The following is a 20,562-nucleotide window of genomic DNA, read 5'->3' on the forward strand; positions in this document are numbered from 1 at the left end:
ACTAATAAATGATACCTACTAATAAAATTATATTTTAGAAGACATTTATGCGTGTGGGCTACACAAGAAAAGGACAAATAAGCAGAAGGATCTTTAATGGTGGTAGCATGTAGCCAATGAACAGCAGGCAAACCACCAGGTGTGCAGAAATGGTTTGACCCAATTCTTAAGCAGCCAATGATATTGACCCGTTTAAACTGGAAACTGGCGTCTGAATCACGCGTTGTTTACGTGTATTTAACGTGTTCTTGAAGTGTATTTAACAGAATACACGTACTAAACGTGTTGTTAACGTGTTAAAATTTGCATGTTTTTGACCCTCTTGGCTTTCCATAGGCTTGCCTGCGCTGTTTTCACTCCTCCGCTTACTGCAGGCACCTACTCTCGTCTTCTTTTAGTCTAGACAAACAAGCCTATTGTTTCCCCCGGTGTGGTCGTGGCCTAAATGCACTCTTTCTATGGCAAGCCATTTTGTCATTTAATCCTTGACGTTTACCAGTATCTATTTATAGGCTACTAGTACTTATTGTTTAGTTACTAGTAACTATTCCGTTAGATACTTGTACTATTCATTAGATACTAGTACCTAAATATTAGATACTAGTGCTTATTTATTAGATACTAGTACTTATTCAATAGATACTAGTACTTATTCATTAGATAGTACTTATTCATTAGATACTAGTACCTAAATGTAGATACTAGTGCTCATTTAATAGATACTAGTCCGTATTTATTTGATACTAGTACTTATTACATCAGTGACTAGTAATTATTCTATTGTTACTAGGAACAAATTTCAGATTTTTGCCATTGATTTCTATAGAGGTCTGTCATGTGGATATCAACTATTCAGGTCTGACTAGTGTGTCTTCTGATGTTCACTAGTACCTACTTATTAGGTACTAGTATTTATTCATAAGCTACTGGTACGTATTTATTATGTACAAGTACTTATTTTCAAGATACTAGAACCTGCCAAACAGATACCAATGCTTATTTTTTAGATACTTGCACTTAATCATTGGATAGTAGTGTAGTATCAGGTTAACTACTGGGGTAGGAACCTTCTGTAGGTTGTTGTTGAGGGGGGGACAGTTAATAAAAGTAGTTCAACGAGTGTGCAGCTGTGGTCCTTGTGTTGAGCCTCCTATAAAGGTTACGGTGTACCTATCAAACACGTAACAAGTAGTACCTATTAAATATATACTAGTATTTATTCTATTTATACTAGTATTGATTCATTAGATACTAGTACTTATTTATCAGAAACGTATAAGTGTTTATCAGGATCTAGTATTTATTAGATTTATACTAGTACCTATTCATGAGATACTAGTACTTTTTTCAATTGTGACTAGTAAGACATTTTATTTTACTAATAAGATTTGTGATTGAACTCCACAATGGCCATTCTGACTAGTCATTACATACGACAGGTAAAAAAACAATTGTAACCAGTAAGATGAGAAATGTTACTAGTAACAACCGTAAAAGACACTAGGGCTAATATATAAGTACTAGTCCTTAATTAATTACTACTAGTGCCTATAAAATATTTACTAGTATACATTGAATACAAATCCATTATTTAATAACAAGTACTAGCATTAAATGAATACATACTAGTAGTATTAAAAAGATACTAGTCATTATTGTAATAAGTACTAGTCAGAAATTAGTAACTGATATCAAATACAGAATAACTACTAGTAACTATTCATTTAAATATATCTTCCGCCTCCAAAGGAACTAGTAAAATGGGTTTGGAGATATCTTAATTCAAATAGATCATTACATAAACATGATTACCTTTCAGCCACCCAATCAGAGTTAACATGCTAATACTGTGCAACCTTCCCTTGTTAGCTTGTCCAGCTAATTGGTTAGCACGAAAACACAAAGAAGGGTTTGTTTATTATCACTATTTTTTTTTAATGTGGAATATCATGTGATAAGCTTAACTTCGTTAGATGGTAGAGTTATATGGGGTCTTGCACAGCCGCTTTTACACGATCCTGCATGCTGCACAGCTGCTGCAATATTACATTTGCAATGAGCAATAATCATATCACAGTTTAAGTAAAAGTTTTAGCTCATCATGCTGCTTCTGGTTTTACTTTATTTATAAATCAGGCTTATATTTTTACTATAAAGTATGTTTAAAACCTAATGCGTGTGCGGTTAGGATCGTGGTGATCTGTCAAAGGGGCAGGGTGAGGTACGGAATTAAATTAGTGATGCCGGACGGGTCGGCTGGTCTTTTAATTACTATATAGGTGGGGCGGGTTCGCTTTTATCAAACAGCACCAGTGCAGGACTCTGCTTTTGATTCTATAATTTGCAGTTGATCCAGAAACTATTAAATTAATGCCAACCAGACAAACAACCTTAATACCAAGTATGCTGGAATGAATAGCTATATGACAAAATATAGGCTATGTGCCTCTACTTTTTGACGACGAGATCGAGCTTTCGAAGCAAATGCACAGGGGCAGAACTTGTGGGCCATTTTAAACAATATCGTGTTGCACAGGACATACCAAGGGTATTAATGATGACAAAACAATAACCTGTAGTGTTAAAGAAAAACTGACTAAACTCACGGAGTGTAGTTTTTTACTGAAGGACGCTGAATTAATTCAAATCACATGCCGTCATTTTACTAGCAGGGGCCACTTTCATCTATACAGGTGCTGGTCATATAATTAGAATATCATCAAAAAGTTGATTTATTTCACTAATTCCATTCAAAAAGTGAAACTTGGATATTCTATTCATTCATTACACACAGACTGATATATTTCAAATGTTTATTTCTTTTAATTTTGATGATTATAACTGACAACTAAGGAAAATCCCAAATTCAGTATCTGAGAAAAATATAATATTACTTAAGACCAATACAAAGAAAGGATTTTTAGAAATCTTGGCCAACTGAAAGTATGAACATTAAAAGTATGAGCATGTACAGCATTCAATACTCAGTTGGGGCTCCTTTTGCTTGAATTACTGCAGCAATGCGGCGTGCCATGGAGTCGATCAGTCTGTGGCACTGCTCAGGTGTGTGTGCAGGTACAAAGTCCTGTTGGAAAATGAAATCTGCATCTCCATAAAGTTGGTCAGCAGCAGGAAGTGCAAAAAATGTTCTGTACAAATACATAAGTGCAAAAAACAAGATCCGCAATTTGCACGAGGCCCGTTTAATAGCTGTAACGTTAAATGTAAAAAAAGATTTTTAAATGTTTTAAAGTAAAATCCACAAGAAAACGATGCATGTCAAATAAATAAATAATAAAGAAATTACACTGCCGTAGGCTACATACCTGAGCGAATTTGAGGGACAGTGTTAGCTTCTTCCCTCACCTCCTGCACAGACTGTCTAATAACAGCTCTGAGATCTGTCAGACTACTAAAAAGATTGTCCATTGTTTCAACGGGAAACGTGCCATCGATTCCTCTTAAATTCACTAAACACGAATGAATGGCCCTAAGCTGTGGGCTGCTGAAGTGACCATGTTGAAAAGTTCTCTGTAGTATCTACTGAATAAGTACTAGTATCTAATGAATAAGTACTAGTATCTAATAAATAAGCACTAGTATCTAATATTTAGGTACTAGTATCTAATGAATAGTACAAGTATCTAACGGAATAGTTACTAGTAACTAAACAATAAGTACTAGTAGCCTATAAATAGATACTAGTAAACGTCAAGGATTAAATGACAAAATGGCTTGCCATAATCTTTCTCTAATGATGCACGTCGCTCTGCAAAAGGAAAAGTGGGAGGGACAATGACGTCCAAAAGGTGAGCACACGTCGGCTTTCCGTGAAAATGAAACTAATATTAACTGGAAGCGTTTCAACGATCTCTTCAAAACAATATATTTGAAACTTTTAAACAAATACGTGATGACAGCTAGTACCCATTTACAGGTAACATGGTGCAAATATATGTTTATATATATAAACATTTAAATTAAATTAAATTTTAATCTATCCTGTAAGTTACCAGGTTCATTTTCAGTAAAACGTTCACTGTAACTTGTGTGTGTGTTGGAATTGTGTCATAACTACAGATATGAAAAGTTAGTAATGAGATTTGTGTTGTAACTGTTTACTTTAAAGTTTTAAAGACGTGCAATGGCAGAATCTTTACCAACATCACCAAAACGTGCCAGGAGAGATGAACCTTCAGGTAAATTTGAAATTACCCAAAGTGAATAAATGCCAATGTCACACTATTTAATGTGTCTGTCTGGTTATAAGCATTTTTCCAAATATCTTTCTCTTGGAGGTTTTTCATGTTTTGGAAAACATCCAAAATGTCCATCATGGTGATCAATGTTTCCTTTAGTTGGACTCGTAATTCTTGAATGAGTATGGTGGATTCTTAGGCATGCTATAACTGTAGGTTTATAAAGTATATTTGTTATGGCAATGTAGAAATCTAATGAAATGGTGGTGTTTGGAAGTTATTGAAATTGTTATTATCTTGCAGTACATCTTATTTATCTAATTTTGTGCTAGGGATGTGACGACACACTTATGAGGCAGGAGACTGAATTCAAGAGAACGAGACAAGATTTTTAGTCCTTTTTAAAGAAACCCTCAATGATTAGATATATTGGGAAAATAGTCTCTTATTCACTCTAAAAAATACAAAATGCAAAAAATGTAGGCATTATAAAATCAACATTCATATTAAACTTCTATTTTTAAGTAATACAATGCAGTAATAAACAATATGTAAACACAAAATGTTTTGTCACAAAGATCTGTGGTTGTTTTCTTTACATGCTTTGCATAGTGCTCATGTTAGCAGAGGTGGCGATCAGATCACACTATCAACCCTCATAGCCTTCAGGGAAACAGCTGGAATATACAGAGACAAATGCTCCCAAATACAGACTTGTTCAAATGTGTTGGTACCCTTACATCTCATTGAAATAATGCTTCAATACTCCTGAAGAGTGATGAAATTAAAAGCTATTTTATCATTTATACTTGCATGCCTTTGGTATGTCATAGAATAAAGCAAAGAAACTGTGGAAAGAGATGAATTATTGCCTATTCTGCGAAGATATTCTAAAATGGCCTGGACACATTTGTTGGTGCCCCTTAGAAAAGATAATACATCATTGGATTATAGTGATATTACAAACTAATTTGTTTCTTCAATTAATAATACATGAGTATCCAATATTGTTATCAGTCATTCAGAGGCGATTTAAATGGAGAAAAGTAGTCAAAAGTAGTCACATATGCCGTTTGATATCATTGTGAGCCCCACACTAAACATGGACCAGAGAAAGCAAAGGATTGAGTTGTCTGAGGAGCTCAGAAAAAAATTATAGACAAGCAAGTTAAAATCTCCAAGCAGTTTGATGTTCTTTTGACAACAGTTGCAAATATTATTAAAAAGTTTAAGGTCCATGGAATTGTAGCCAACCTGCCTGGGCGTAGCAGCAAGAGGAAATCCATCCCAGATTGAACATAGTGGAAGGATAGTGTGACTGGTAGTAAAAGAATCAAGGATAACTGTTCAAACAGATACAAGCTGAACTCCAAGGTGAAGGTAAGTCGGTTTCTGATCACACCATCCGTTACTTTTTGAGCAAGCAAAACATAAAAAAATTTAATTTGCTCAAATTCATATTGACCACAATCCTACTGGGACAATCCTACTATTTGGCAAGTCACATCAGCTCTATGTTCTCGGATGAAAAAATCAGGCTTTCAAAGAAGTGAACACCATTACTACAGTGAAACATGGAGGAGGCTCGGTTATGTTTTGGTGTTGCTTTGCTGCATCTGGCACAGGGTGCCTTGAATCTGTGCAGGGCACAATGAAATCTCAAGATATCCAGAAAGCTCTGTCTCAGTCGCAGGTCATGGGTCCTCTAACAGGATAATGACCCAAAACACACAGCTAAAATCACCCAAGAACGGATAAGAACAAAACATTGGACTATTCTGCAGTGGGCTTCTATGAGTCCTGATCTGAATCCTATCGAACATCTATGGAAAGAGCTGAAACTTGCAGTCTGGAAAAGGCACCCATCAAACCTGAGACAGCTGGAATAGTTTATTCAGGAAGAGTAGCCCAAACTACCTATTAACAGGTGCAGAAGTCTCATTGGGAACTATAGAAATGTTGGCTTGCTGTGATTGCCTGTAAAGGTTGTGCAACAAACTATCAGATTGGGGGTCCCATCATTTTTGTCCATGACATTTTCATTTGTTTTATTATTTACAATATTATGTTGAATAAAAATCAATAGCAAAGTCAGATTTCTATTAAATATGGAATAAACAATGGTGGATGCAAAATACTTTTGTCAAGTAACTACAGAGAAAATTGTGCATTCTTCATTTTTTGTGGAGGGGTACCAAAAAATGTGAGCAGGTCTGTATATTTTGTGGTCTCACGGGTTAAATATAAGGAGCATATGCGACTAAAATGGTTGCAATTTCGAGATTAGCTCACCATCATGCAAATTGTATTCTTGGGGATCTTGGATAACCAAAAAAACGATACTTTCCTGTGGCTCAGAGGTTAGAGAACGTGCGCAAGCAATGCCAAGGCCATGGTTTGATCCCAGGGATAGCACATACATAGAAACAAATGTGTAATATAATATAAGTCGCTTTGGATAAAAGTGTCTGCCAAATGTATAAATGTAAAAAAATGTATGCTAGGGCAGTGGATATTGTGCTCTTAAGAAACACTATGTGCCTGCTGCACATATACGCATGCCCTGTTTAAATCTAAAAGCGCTTTTAGTACACTTTGTTGGCACATATGTGTTCATAGTAGTGTGCATATAAATACCATGTCTCCGCTGGTTGTTTTGGTGCAGTAAATCTACTTTTTGCTTGAGAAATTATAAGTTTGTTACGTGGCACAAACATGTAGCATGGAGGCTGCAATTTTTATTTGGGGAATACTCGCACATGCTTACAGCCTGAACGTCAACTCGCCTTCAGAGTTTACATGGAAACGATAATGATTCAGATTTCGAGACCCATTTTCAAATGTTTCTTTGTGTAAAAGAACACATATATGATACAACAACATCAACGAAAAAAGAATCACCATGACGGTGACTTTTGTTAGCTGGGAACATTAAAACTTAATAAACCTGAACATTTTTAATGTTTTTAAAACTGTTAAAAAAATATGAAAATCCTCTAAGAACCATTCTTATAACAAACTTTTGTTAGCTGGATAGAAACATTAAAAATCTCAGCAATAAACATTCATGATTTCTGTCTATTTCTCAGCTCTGTCATCGTCCAGTGTTTCTCTGACGGAGGAGCTTCAGTGTTCTGTGTGTCTGGAGGTGTTCAGTGATCCAGTCAGCACTCCATGTGGACACAACTTCTGCAGGAGCTGTCTGAAACAGTGCTGGGACAACAGTCACATCTACTCGTGTCCAATGTGTAAAGAAACATTCAGTAAAAGACCAGACCTCAAGATCAACACAACACTCAGACAGGTTGTGCTGCACTACAAAGAAAAGTTCATTGTGAGAAGATCTGAAGTTCTCTGTGACATCTGTGATGAGAGAAAGATGAAAGCTCTGAAGTCCTGCCTGATGTGTCAGAACTCTTACTGTGAAACTCATCTGGAGCCTCATCATAGAGTCCCAAACTTAAAGAAACACAAACTGATGGATCCTGTGGAGAATATAAAGGACTATATATGTCAGAAACACGAGAGACCTCTGGAGTTCTTCTGTAGAGATGATCAGACATGTGTGTGTGTGTTTTGTACTGATGGAGACCACAAGACTCACAACACTGTTCCTCTAGAGGAGATGAGTAAAGAGAAGAAGGTTTAAATCAATAACAAAATTAAAACATGATTTAATAACCTGTCTACCTGTGATAAAATGTGTCTGTGTGTTGCTGTCTGCCTATAGACTCAACTGAAGAAGACACAGACAGACGTTCAGCAGATGATCCAGGAGAGAATCAAGAAGATTCAAGACATCGAACACTCAGCACAACTCAGAAAAGTAAGTTGAAGAGAAGAAGTGTTTGTCTTTTAAATAAAGATGATGAATGAAAACATGATTGTTTCAGAGAAGCACAGATGAGGAGAAAGCAGCTAGTGTTGAGGTCTTCAGCGCTCTGATCAGATCCATTGAGAGATGTCAGACTGAGCTGCTGGAGATGATGGACGAGCAGCAGAAAGCAGCAGAGAAACAGGATGAAGATCTCATGAAAGATCTGGAGCAGGAGATCACTGAGCTGAAGAGGAGAGACAGTGAGCTGGAGCAGCTCTCACACACTGACCATCATCTCCACCTCCTACAGGTCAGTCTCTCTCTCTGTGTCTCTCTCTCTCTCTCTCTCTCACTCTCTCTCTCTCTCTCTCTATCTCTCTCTCTGTGTGCGCATGCGCGACTGGTGCGGGTGAGTGAGCGAGCGGGTGTCTGAGAGTGTTTGGTGAGAGGACATCAAGTTTGGTTTTGTCCAGAGCAAGACAATGCTCCCCAAAGGAATGTAAATAAACAAAATGTGATTTAGGCTGGAAAAGAAGCAGAGCCAATTTTAGGTGCACAAGTGTCTGGTGAAAGTGCAAAAATTGATAAAGAAGAAAGTACTGAGGGTAAGGAAAAGGGAAATGAGATTGATCCAAAGGCACTGGATGGGGGAATGATAAAAGATGGGATTGAAGCTATAAGAGATGAGGAGAGTACAATGATGGAGGAGCAAGAATTAGTTTTTAAAATCTCTGTGGTGAAAAGGAAATCCAGACGGAAAGCAAGGGGGGTCAAAGAAATAATTAAGGAATCACCAAGAGCCAATAAAAGATGGGGAAGGTAATAGTTCGGAGGACGCTTCTAGTGACTCATCTCCTGATGTTTTTGTTGTCAGTTCTTGTGAAATTGATCCCTCAGACACTATGGTGTCTCTGAAAGAGAAGAGAATTGGAGAAGAGAATGGGAGGGTATGGCTATTCTTAGTCACAAAAACAGTACAAGTACTGGTGTAGGAGTGTTCTTTGCAAAAAATTGTTTGCTAATTTCATATGAGGTGGAAGAAATTGTGGAAGGAAGATTGTTAAAAGTTTAATGCAAATTTGTTTTAATAAACGTGTTCGCTCCAGTTATGGCAACTTTTTGATTGCTGTTTTTAGAAGCTTTGTTAAACAATGTGCAAAAATGTGATCCTGACCATTATCTCCTGATTGCAGGGGACTTTAATTGTATTGTGATGGATATTGAGATCTTATTAAGTAACCATCTAGAGCCTCATACAGCTTCCAGGTTGTTGTTGAATCATTTTATTGAAACTAATGATTTAGTGGATGTGTGCATTTAGTGGAAACTTGAACAGTAAAGTTAAACAATACGCATGGGTACAAATAAGGAAGAGGGTAGTTTCAAGGGCAAGACTGGATAAGTGTACAATACAATTTCAATGTCACCCAGAATATGTCTATACAAATTGAAATTTCCTAAGGAACTTCAAAATTTAAGTGAATAAGTGAATTATCTTATTGGAAAAAGAGCGGAATTATGAGATCTGCTCTGTAGTTAAGCACAGGGGGCATTGATCAGGTCTTGATTTCAGAATTCTTCTGAAATGGATGCTCCTTCCAAGTTTTTCTTCAGCTTGGAAAAGAAAAATGGCCAAAGTAGAATTATTCATTGTCTCCGGTCAGCCAATGGGCAAGAGCTCACGGAAACGGTTGATATGTGCAGGAGGACTGCTGACTTTTATAAGGACTTGTTCAAGTGTGAGTACAACAAGGACCAAGAGATGGTACAAGATTTTCTCGGAGGCCTACCTCAAGTGCAGGATGAGGTAAAAGGAAAGTTGGTGAGCCAACTAACTTTGGGAGAATTGCGTATAGCTTTAATGAGCATGGTCTAACGGTTGATTTCTGTAAAGCTTTCTGGGAGTCGTTGGGCAATGACTTGTTGGAATTTTTTTGTGACAGCATTGCCAGAGGACAGCTGCCCTCGAGCTGTAGGAGGGCAGTTTTACCCTCTTACCCAAGAAAGGAGACCTGTAAGAAATCAAAAACTGGAGGCCCATATCCTTGCTTTGTGTTGATTTTTAAGATTTTATCAAAGACTTTGGCCAACAGGTTGAGAATAGTGATGGAGCAAATCATACATGCGGATCAGTCATACTGTGTACTGGGCAGATCAATCAAAGAAAACATTTGGTTAATTAGAGATTTTCTTGGATAGCAAAAATTACAGGCAAGAAATTTGGTATGATTTCGCTAGACCAAGAAAAGGCCTTTGGCCAAATTGAACACCAATACTTATGGGATGCGCTTGTTTTTTTTGGAATTCCTACAATTGTTATTGAAATGGTTAAAGTATTGTATGTTGACATTGAAAGTGTAGTTAAGGTCAATGGTGGCTCGAGTTTCCCTTTAAAAGTTAAAAGGGGAATTAGGCAAGGGTGTGCAATGTCACATGTTGTATTCAATAGGAATTGAGCCGTTTCTATGTAATTTAAGAGATATTTTAGAATGAGTGTAGTGATGTCACGATGAGTCAGAGACGTACGGATCCAAATGCAGTATTTATTATGAGAATGGTCAAACAGGCAGTGATCAACAACAGCGTATGGTATGTTAGGGAATATCCAGAATCGTCAACGGTCACAAGCAGAGGTCAGGGCAGGCAGCAGAGAATCATAATCAATATCAAAAGTCCAAGGTAATACACGGAAGAATAAATACAGGAACCGCTCAGAAATGTAGACAGGCTAACAAGACTTCGCAGTGTGTGAATAAGTGCACATGGTATATATAGAGTGAGATTAACAGGGTGATGAGATACAGGTGAATGTAATCAGAGATGATGAGTCCGGGAAGTGCGTTATGGGAGATGTAGTTTTGTGACTGAATGATAAGTTTGAAGTGGAGTGCCCTCTGGTGGTTTTCAAGGGCACTCCAGCTGGTGACCGTTACAAGTGAACAGAGTTTTTGTTTATCAGCCTATGCGGTTGATGTAATGATAGCTGTTAAAGGAAGTAGTGATGTAGAAAAAATAAAGGGGAGGTAGAGAGGTATGGTAAAGTATCTTCAGCAAAAGTAAACTGCACTAAATGCACTGCATTGGAAGTAGGTGGGTTGACTCAAGGAAAACCAAATTTGCCAGGTGGAATGTCATGGGTTATAGGTGGTGTTAAATATTTGGGAGTCCATTTGGGTGATGATCCAACTATGATAAAAAATTTGGATGGTGTTATGGAGATGGTTGAAGGGAAACTTAAAAAAATTAGGTGGTTATTCCCACAAATGTCATATAGAGGACGATTCTTAATTATTAATAATTTAGTAGCAGCAACATTATGGCACTGTGTAGCAGTACTTGAGCCCCCTGCAGGTCTTCTGTCAGGAATCCAGGCTTTAATGGTTAATTTATTTTGGAATAAGAAGATGCATTGGGTACCACAATGTGTGTTATTTCTAACAAGGGATGATGGTGGACAAGGTCTTCTGCATCTAGAAAGCCGTAAAACAGCGTTTAGATTACAGTTTGTTAAGAAAATGCTGTATGCTCAAAGTAATGTATGGAAAGCAGGAATACATTTTATTTTGGAAAAAGTAGGAGGTTTGGGGTTGAACAAAAGTCTTTTTTGGAGTAACTGTGAAGCTGGAGACATAAAAGGCCTGCCATTATATTACCGTAGTGTTCTAAAAGCATGGTCATTAGTAAGAACTGTAAGGACTAAGCTATGCCTGGAATGATGAAAATATTAATAACAGGAAAAATTATCACCTTAAGACAACTATTGGAGGTTGTTGGAAATTACTTTGATGATGTGAATGCCCTGTCACAATGTTTGGGGCTACGGTCTCCCGGATGTTTTATATAGTGTAAAAATGTTTCATTGTTTTTACCTATTTGTTGGGGCCCCTGTCAGTCAGTCATTTATAGGCTGCTAGTACTTATTGCTTAGTTACTAGTAACTATTCCAGTAGATACTAGTGCTTATTAATTAGAAACTAGTACCTACATTTAGATACTAGTGCTTATTTATTAGATACTAGTACTTACTCATTAGATACTAGTACTTCTTTTATCAGCTACTAGTGGTTTTGTGGACCAAAGATATCCTTAACATAATAGATACTAGTTTATGTTTATGCTGTGTTGCATGTTTATGGTGACTGTGGGGGCTATTTTAGTACAGTGAACTCATTGTCATGTTCAAGAAACCGATTTGAAATGATTCGAGCTTTGTGACATGGTGCATTATCCTGCTGGAAGTAGCCATCAGAGGATGAGTACATGGTGGTCATAAAGTGGTTAGAGCGTTGGGCTTGTGATCAGAAGGTTGCAGGTTCAAATCCCAGTGCCAGCACTTCATGACTAGAGTGCCCCATACTCCTGATTGCTCTGCAGTAATGTGCCACTGTAAAAAAACTACTTGTAAGTCGCTTTGAATAAAAAGTGTCTAATAAATGAAAATGTAAATGATTTTTTGATTGAATTGATATGGTTATGGTGCTTTGTGTGCAGTTTATAAAGGCTTATTGTTTTTTTCCTTTGTGATGTCATTATTGAATTTAAATATTGTTTCTTGTTGACTGTAATTAATTGTCAATTAAGAATTCTTTTCGGAATTCCATATAAATTCTCACTCTCTCTCTCTCTCTCTCTGTCTCTCTCTCTCTCTCTCTCCTTGTGCTGAGTGATTTCTTCTCTCTCCTGCTGTAGGTTGACTCATCCCTGTACAGACCTCCACACACCAAGAACTGGTCTGAGATCAGTATGAAGACTGGTGTGAGTGTGGAGACTCTGAGGAGAGCTCTGACTCAACTGCAGGAGACTCTAGATGACAAACTCACTCACACTGGTTGGTGAAAATGGCCTATTATTAAAATATGGAGTATACTACGAACAAAAAGAGATCATCATAATATACCATAATAAAAACATTGCAAAACAAGGCAGAACTGTTAGCGTTTTTAAGATTCTTATGTAAACCCTTTATGATGTTTATTGTGATGTGTTGACAGTGTTGAGGAGGATGCAGCAGTTTGCAGGTACAATCTGTGATCTTCACTGTTCTCAATAATACTTTACACACAAATACTCACCTCTACTATTATAAACACATCAACATCTTTATATTGATTCATATTCTCTGATCTCTCAGTGGATGTGACTCTGGATCCTGATACAGCTCAAACAAAACTCATCCTGTCTGAAGATGGAAAACAATTGAAACTTGGAGACATAAGACATGAATTCCCATATAATCCAGAGAGATTTGATTATTGTGTCTGTGTTCTGGGTAAAGAGGGATTCTCTTCACGGAGATTTTATTTTGAGGTTCAGGTGAAGGGAAAAACTGACTGGATTTTAGGAGTGGCCAGAGAATCTGTTAACAGGAAGGGAAAGATCACAGCGAATCCTCAGAATGGACACTGGACTGTAGTTCTGAAAGATGGGAATAATTATAAAGCCTGCGCTGGTCCTTCTGTCTATTTGTCTCTGAGAGTGAGTCCACAGAAGGTGGGGGTGTTTGTGGATTATGAGGAGGGTCTGGTCTGTTTTTATGATGTTGAGAACAGATCTCTTATCTACTCTTTCACTGGACAAACTTTCACTGAGAAACTCTTTCCTTTCTTCTGCCCAGGTCTTAATGATAAAGGTAAAAATTCAGCCCCAGTGATCATTTTACCTGTTCATTACAACAAATAAATGTACACAAATGATATACTGTAAAATACTACATAAATTCTAAATCATGGGGCGCTAGTGAGTAGCGAATGGAGTTAACGTGTTTTGGTGAGCTCCTCTCTAGATGATTTAGAAATAACCCAATATTAAACTTATATTTACTATTAAACCCAACGATTATACAAATCCCAAGGTTGTAGTTATGATCAATGCTCAATTTTGTAACAAAAACAACAGTATTTCAATGCATTTGCAAGTACCAATGTAATGCCTTCTGGTCAAAGCAACATTTCAACATAGTTATATCATACCATGTGCCAAAAACCTACCAACAGAACAAAATATTAAACACTGATAACCCCAATAGCAAACAAGCATTGAATCGATGTTAAAATTGTCAATGTTAATGGCATTGAGTCAATATCACTTATGAACCCACAACTAAAGTTGAACATTGTTTTTCAACAAACCACCACGATTGTGAACATTGTTTGTTTTAGCTGGGCTCCTGACTCTTAATATCAAAGTTTTATTGTTTGTTATAACAAAATGTATTTGTTGAGGCAATGAAGAAAGATCAAAGCAGTGTTACAGCTATTACTTCTATCAGTTATTTGTTGAATCAATTAGATATCAAGAATCACTGCTGCGAGCGCGACCGTTCAGGGAAGCGGTGATGGGTCTCGAGTCTCACCGCCATCTGAACCACTCGTCCAGTCTGCGAGCAGCCCCTGTACCTCAACGCCTCACTCTACTACGTGTCTAAATGCCAGTGTAAGATGTGTTTGCCAAATGAAATCAAGCATTACAAATTTAAACATGCTCTTCCCCATTATTTATTATTCAAATTGTGTATTTTGCCAGATTATTTAGCATTTCTTTTTGTCTTGTCTAAAATGTTTAACCCTTGCCTGTCTTGTTGAACTGTGATGTGACATGTTGTTTTCTGTTTTAAAACAAGTTCAAAAGAGTTTAGGAGCAGATGATACTGCATTTTATTAATTTTTTCCTTGTGGTGGCTCCATGAAAATGCTGTAAATTGTTTTGTTTATTGTTGTTGCGAGCAAACAGCAGATTTCAAAATGTTTATATTGCGCTATAACTTGATTGTCCTATTGAATTCTGAGGAAACGGTGATTTCTGTTTAAAATGAGCTGAGGACCAAAATGCTACTTGAGTCTAGAAAATGGATTCAATGGATTCTTGTTTGTGTCTTGCCTGTTGACTTCCTCTGTGATGGCTCTATCAATTCTGTACATTTGTGTTGGTAGTAGGTGGAGTAGGTGTTGTTAAATAAATATTGGATGCTTTGAAAGTGGTTGCTTATTTTTTTTTGTGAAAATGGAGAACACTTAATTCACTCTCTATGTAGTGGGTCAATTTTGCCAGATTATACTGATGCCGTTGCGTTTTGTTTTCATAGAATGATGAGTGAGTGGCCTTGGTGTATTTGTAGTTCTATGAGCATTTGCACATCTGTACATCAAAATGCACTCGATGACAGTAAGTTATTGAAATATTGATTTACTGTAATTTATTTTGTATTTTGCCAGATTATGGTGATCCTGGGGTCGTGATGATGGGGCCCTTGAATATTGTTGCCCAGGGTACAGTGAAGTGTTTATCTGGCCCTGACTGCAATACATGCTGGGTAACATCATAGTACATAACTAATTTATGACTCCCAGCATGCATTGCAGTTGATCTGTTCGTGTGAATTTTTTTGATGATTGTCAACGAGGTTTGTATGATGATGTGAGTAAATCTTTCAGTTCCCTATCGATACTTCACTCGTACTGCGTAGCAGGACGCTATGGGGAAAACTCCTTTTTCTCCGATGACTGAAGCAATTCAAAAGCGCAGTGAAACTGCACGGTGATTGGTTGGAAAAAAGCAGAGCTTTAAACCAATCCTAGCGGAGCTGCCGGACCAATGGCGATGGCACCCGCCAAAATGGGCGGGGCTTATGGCTATATAAGCAGACACATCGCCGTAGGGTCTTCAGATCTCTTCTCCTTCAGCGACGACTCGTCTTCGCTTCCCGAGACTGACTGCTTCGCCGTCGAGAGAGCACCTGCAGCGGATTCGACCTCCTGCTCAGCGCCTTTGCTTCAGCGGGTTCGTCAGCGGCTTCGCTCCGGCGGATTCTGTGGGCGGCTTCGCGAGCGAACGGTTCTCGCTGTTCAGCACGGTCTTTTCCCTGCCGCTATCCGGCGACGCTGAAAGAGCATATTTTCACACACTTTCTTTTCAGAGAGTGTTAGAGCAAATTTCCTGCGGCATTCACGTGCAGTTTTCACTGCGCGACAATGCCGCGCCGTACCTGTCGCTCGTGTGGGGTTTTCCTACACGCCGCTGACGGGCACGAGGAGTGCGTCTCATGTCTGGGTCTCTCCCACGCAAAGGACGCGCTCAAAGAGACGGAATGCTCTCACTGCGAGAGTATGAGTCTCTCCTCTCTGCGCTCGCGGATAGCTTTCTTTTCAGAGAGCGACTCCGCCCCTCCCCCCCCGCCTCTGCGCGCACAGGACACTGTGCGAGCGAAGCAGCGGGGTAGAGGAGCAAAGCGCTCTGGGAAGCGCGAGCTCACGCCGGCTCGCCGTGCCTCGCCTTCCCCGCAGAGAGATGTTTCCCCGGTCTGTTTCACCCGAACAGATCAGCGTCCACTGGCGGCCATCGGATGGAGGGCTAAAGCGTCTCATCCTTCAAAGCCGTGCAGAACCACCTCGGCCCTCGCTGGACGCGCATACTCGTCCACAGGCCAGGCGGCTTCAGCGCTTCACTCCATGGCAGTGCTCCAGGTCTACCAGGCGAAGCTCCTCCAAGGCATGGATGAGTCCGACCCTGACCCTGCGCTCTTCAGAGAGCTACGGAGCGCGACGGATCTTGCTCTACGCGCCACCAAGGCCACGGCCCAGGCGATAGGCAGATCCTTGGCCAGTTTAGTGGTGCTCGAGCGTCATCTATGGCTGACGCTGACTGAGATCAAGGATGCGGATAAGGTCCCCTTCCTGGATGCTCCTATTTCCACGACCGGCCTCTTCGGACCGGCGGTGGAGGGTTTCGCAGAACGCTTCACGGCAGCGCGGAAGTCTTCGCAGGCCATGAGGCACTTTCTGCCCCGTCCTGAGCCCGATGCAAGGAAGAGGAAGGCTACAGGGCCCGCTCCAGCCGGCCCTCCTTCAAAGACTGCTCTCATGTCTGCCAGGTCACCCCGTTCAGTTCCGGGTGCCGGCAAAAATGTGTTGATAATGTGCAATGTTGTAAGTGTGGGGCCTTTTTTAACGCCCACACCACATTCTGCAAAATGTTTTATAAAACACAAACATTGTCAAAAAAAGAGCAAGCTTCCTCTTCCATTATCCTTGGGAGTCAAGCCCCCAAAAGGCGGCGTACCTCCTCTTTGCACCCAAACCCTTGCCGCCCGGGCCAAGGCCTGGAGGGCCATCCCTGGGGTGTCAGATTGGGTTCTGGAAATAATATCCCGTGGATATTCACTCCAGTTTGCTCGTCGACCCCCGCGCTTCCGCGGGGTCGTCCCCACCCGAGTGCAGGACTCAAATTCTCACGTTCTGCGCACGGAGTTGAGGAATTTACTGGGAAAAAGAGCCATAGAAATGGTTCCCCCAGATCAAATCGAGTCAGGCTTCTACAGCCGGTACTTTCTCGTACCAAAGAAGGACGGCGGCTTCCGCCCCATCCTCGATCTCAGACATCTGAATCGCGCCCTTATGAAACGGCGCTTCAGAATGCTCACGATGAAGCAGATCCTCTCGCAAATTCGCCCAGAGGACTGGTTCTTCTCTCTGGACCTGGAAGATGCTTACTTCCACATTCAGATAGCCCCTCGTCACAGGCGATTCTTGAGATTCGCCTACAAGGGAATTGCTTATCAATACACGGTCCTTCCATTCGGACTCTCTCTAGCTCCCCGCACTTTCACGAAGTGCATGGATGCGGCTCTTTCCCCTCTCAGACAGAAGGGAATCCGCATTCTGAATTACCTCGACGACTGGCTTGTTCTAGCCCAGTCGGAGGACAAGCTAAGGTCCCACAGATCCCTCCTCCTCAGCCACCTGTAGTGCCTGGGACTCAGGATCAATCTTGTAAAGAGCGCACTGTCACCCAGCCAACGTATTTTGTTCCTGGGAACAGTCTTCGACTCAAAACGCATGACCGCCAGAATATCGCCAGAACGAGCTCTGGTCATTCGACGGCTTGCGGCCTCATTCACACCCGGGGTTTCACGCCCCCTCAGGGTTTTTCAGAAAATGCTAGGCCTTATGGCCTCTGCATCTCAGGTACTGAGCCTGGGCATCCTCCGGATGCGCCCCCTCCAGTACTGGCTGAAGCCCAGAGTTCCTCCACACGCTTGGCGTCTTGGACGACTGCGTGTTCTGGTGAATCAAGCCTGCGTAACCACCCTAGCCTCGTGGAAAGATCCCCTTTGGCTAGAGCAGGGTATGCCCATGGGCTCCACATCCAGCCGGAAAGTGGTCACGACAGACGCCTCCAACACGGGTTGGGGGGCTCTGTGCGATGGCGAACCGGCCTTCGGCCTTTGGTCGAACCAGGAAAGAAGCCTCCATATCAACTACCTGGAGATGCAGGCAGTATGGTTGGCTCTCCGCTACTTCCTACCGGTGCTAAAAGATCGTCACGTCTTAGTCCGATCAGACAGCATGACGGTGGTATCTTACATAAATCATCAGGGAGGCCTCTCCTCAAGACGCCTTTTTTCCCTAGTATCTCACCTCTTGGAATGGGCCCAGTCCAATCTGTGCTCACTGAGGGCAACTCATCTTCCAGGCAAACTGAACCGGGGAGCAGATATGCTATCTCGGAGCAATGTTCCTTCGGACGAATGGACGCTCCACCCCATGTCGGTTCAGCGAATCTGGCAAATCTTCGGCAAGGCGGAAGTCGACCTTTTTGCCTCAGAAGACAATACTCATTGCCCGACGTACTTCTCGAAGGGCAAGGACGCCTTGGCCCACGCTTGGCCCAACCGGCTCCTCTATGCTTTTCCCCCGATCGCGCTCTTGCAGCAGACGATCAGGAGAATCAGGGATCAAGCGCACCGAGTGCTATTGGTAGCCCCTCTGTGGACGAACCAGCCTTGGGTCGCGGATCTCTCCCAGCTGCTAGTAGCAGCCCCGTGGCCCATTCCCCTGAGGCGGGACCTCCTCTCTCAGGCAGGGAACACGATATGGCACCCCAGCCAGAGCTGTGGGCTCTGCACCTTTGGCCTCTCGACGGGAGCCTACGGACCTCCCAGAGAGCGTACTGAACACCATATCACAGGCTAGAGCCCCGTCCACTAGACGTCTCTACGCCCTCAAATGGTCTGTCTTCGCCTCCTGGTGTGCAACACGTGGCGCTGACCCAGTGTCCTGTGACATATCGCTGATACTGTCATTCTTACAAGAGTTGTTGGATAACGGCCGTGCCCCTTCCACACTCAAAGTCTATGTGGCAGCTATTTCAGCCTCACATGCCCTCATCGGAGGACAAGGAGTGGGCAAGAACGATCTTATCGTTCGTTTCCTGAAGGGCTCCAGGCGGCTACACCCCCCTTGCCCTCTTACAGTTCCCACTTGGGATCTGCCCACGGTCCTGAGGGCTCTAAAGGGTCCTCCCTTTGAGCCTCTGCTATCTACGGACCTCCGTTCATTAACGCTCAAGACCGCTCTGCTTCTCGCTTTAGCATCGGTGAAGCGTGTGGGGGACCTACAGGCTCTCTCTGTGAGCCCATCCTGTCTGGAATTTGGGCCGAACGACGCCAGAGTCGTCCTCAAACCAAGGCATGGCTATGTACCTAAGGTGCTCTCTACTCCGTTCAGAGCACAGGTCATTTCGCTCTCTGCTCTCCCCTCCTCCGAGCGGGACCCAGAGCTTAGTCTGCTCTGCCCAGTCAGAGCATTAAAAATATACATTGAGCGCTCCGCCCTATTCAGACGGTCGGAACAGCTCTTTGTGTGCTTCGGCGACCGCACCAAAGGGTCCTCGGTCTCGAAACATAGACTATCGAAGTGGATAGTTGAGGCTATATCGCTGGCTTACTCTTCCTTGGGCCTTCAATGTCCCACGAGAGTTAGAGCCCATTCCACTAGAGGCGTTGCCTCTTCCTGGGCATGGTATAGCGGTGTCTCTATAAAAGATATCTGTGCGGCGGCCTGCTGGGCTTCGCCGTCCACTTTTACAAGATTTTACAATCTGGACGTTCCGGCCCTTCAGGCCCGGGTCCTTTCTGCTTGAATTAGGTCGCTGAGCCATGGCTATAGCCACGCCAGCACTTAATTACTTTGGGACGATAACCGGTCTAGGCCACCTTCTAGCTTGGCCTTCGCCGCTTTCAGGGTTTCCCTGCTTTACCCTGTCTCCGAGCCAAGGCTCCGAGACTATTTATGTTTTTCGTTCCATCTGTAGCACGGCGTGATTATACTGGTTCCCCATAGCGTCCTGCTACGCAGTACGAGTGAAGTATCGATAGGGAACGTACTCGGTTACTTACGTAACCTCGGTTCCCTGAGATACGGGAACGAGTACTGCGTTCCTTGCCGTGCTACGAGCTGCTGTGTCGTCGCTTCAGTCGAAGTAACCTGAAGACCCTACGGCGATGTGTCTGCTTATATAGCCATAAGCCCCGCCCATTTTGGCGGGTGCCATCGCCATTGGTCCGGCAGCTCCGCTAGGATTGGTTTAAAGCTCTGCTTTTTTCCAACCAATCACCGTGCAGTTTCACTGCGCTTTTGAATTGCTTCAGTCATCGGAGAAAAAGGAGTTTTCCCCATAGCGTCCTGCTACGCAGTACTCGTTCCCGTATCTCAGGGAACCGAGGTTACGTAAGTAACCGAGTACGTTTTTTTTCACAGTAGCTTTGTTACA

At 41.7% G+C, this 20,562-nt stretch overlaps 1 protein-coding gene across 1 annotated transcript; it reads left to right on the forward strand.

The window, feature by feature from the left end:
• The first annotated feature begins 3,811 nt into the window (after positions 1 to 3,811).
• On the forward strand, positions 3,812 to 14,986 carry LOC306907643 (E3 ubiquitin-protein ligase TRIM39-like). The gene is made up of 8 exons (XM_079479910.1): positions 3,812 to 3,937; positions 4,130 to 4,199; positions 7,289 to 7,842; positions 7,930 to 8,025; positions 8,093 to 8,326; positions 12,706 to 12,844; positions 13,008 to 13,034; positions 13,148 to 14,986. Exons 2-8 carry the CDS (start codon positions 4,145 to 4,147, stop codon positions 13,693 to 13,695), a joined length of 1,653 nt encoding a protein of 550 aa, XP_079336036.1. The 5' UTR covers positions 3,812 to 3,937; positions 4,130 to 4,144; the 3' UTR covers positions 13,696 to 14,986.
• The last annotated feature ends 5,576 nt before the right edge of the window (positions 14,987 to 20,562 follow it).

The sequence above is a fragment of the Barbatula barbatula genome (assembly GCF_947034865.1).
Source record: "Barbatula barbatula genome assembly, chromosome: 1".
In the NCBI taxonomy this organism is placed as follows: Eukaryota; Metazoa; Chordata; class Actinopteri; order Cypriniformes; family Nemacheilidae; genus Barbatula; species Barbatula barbatula.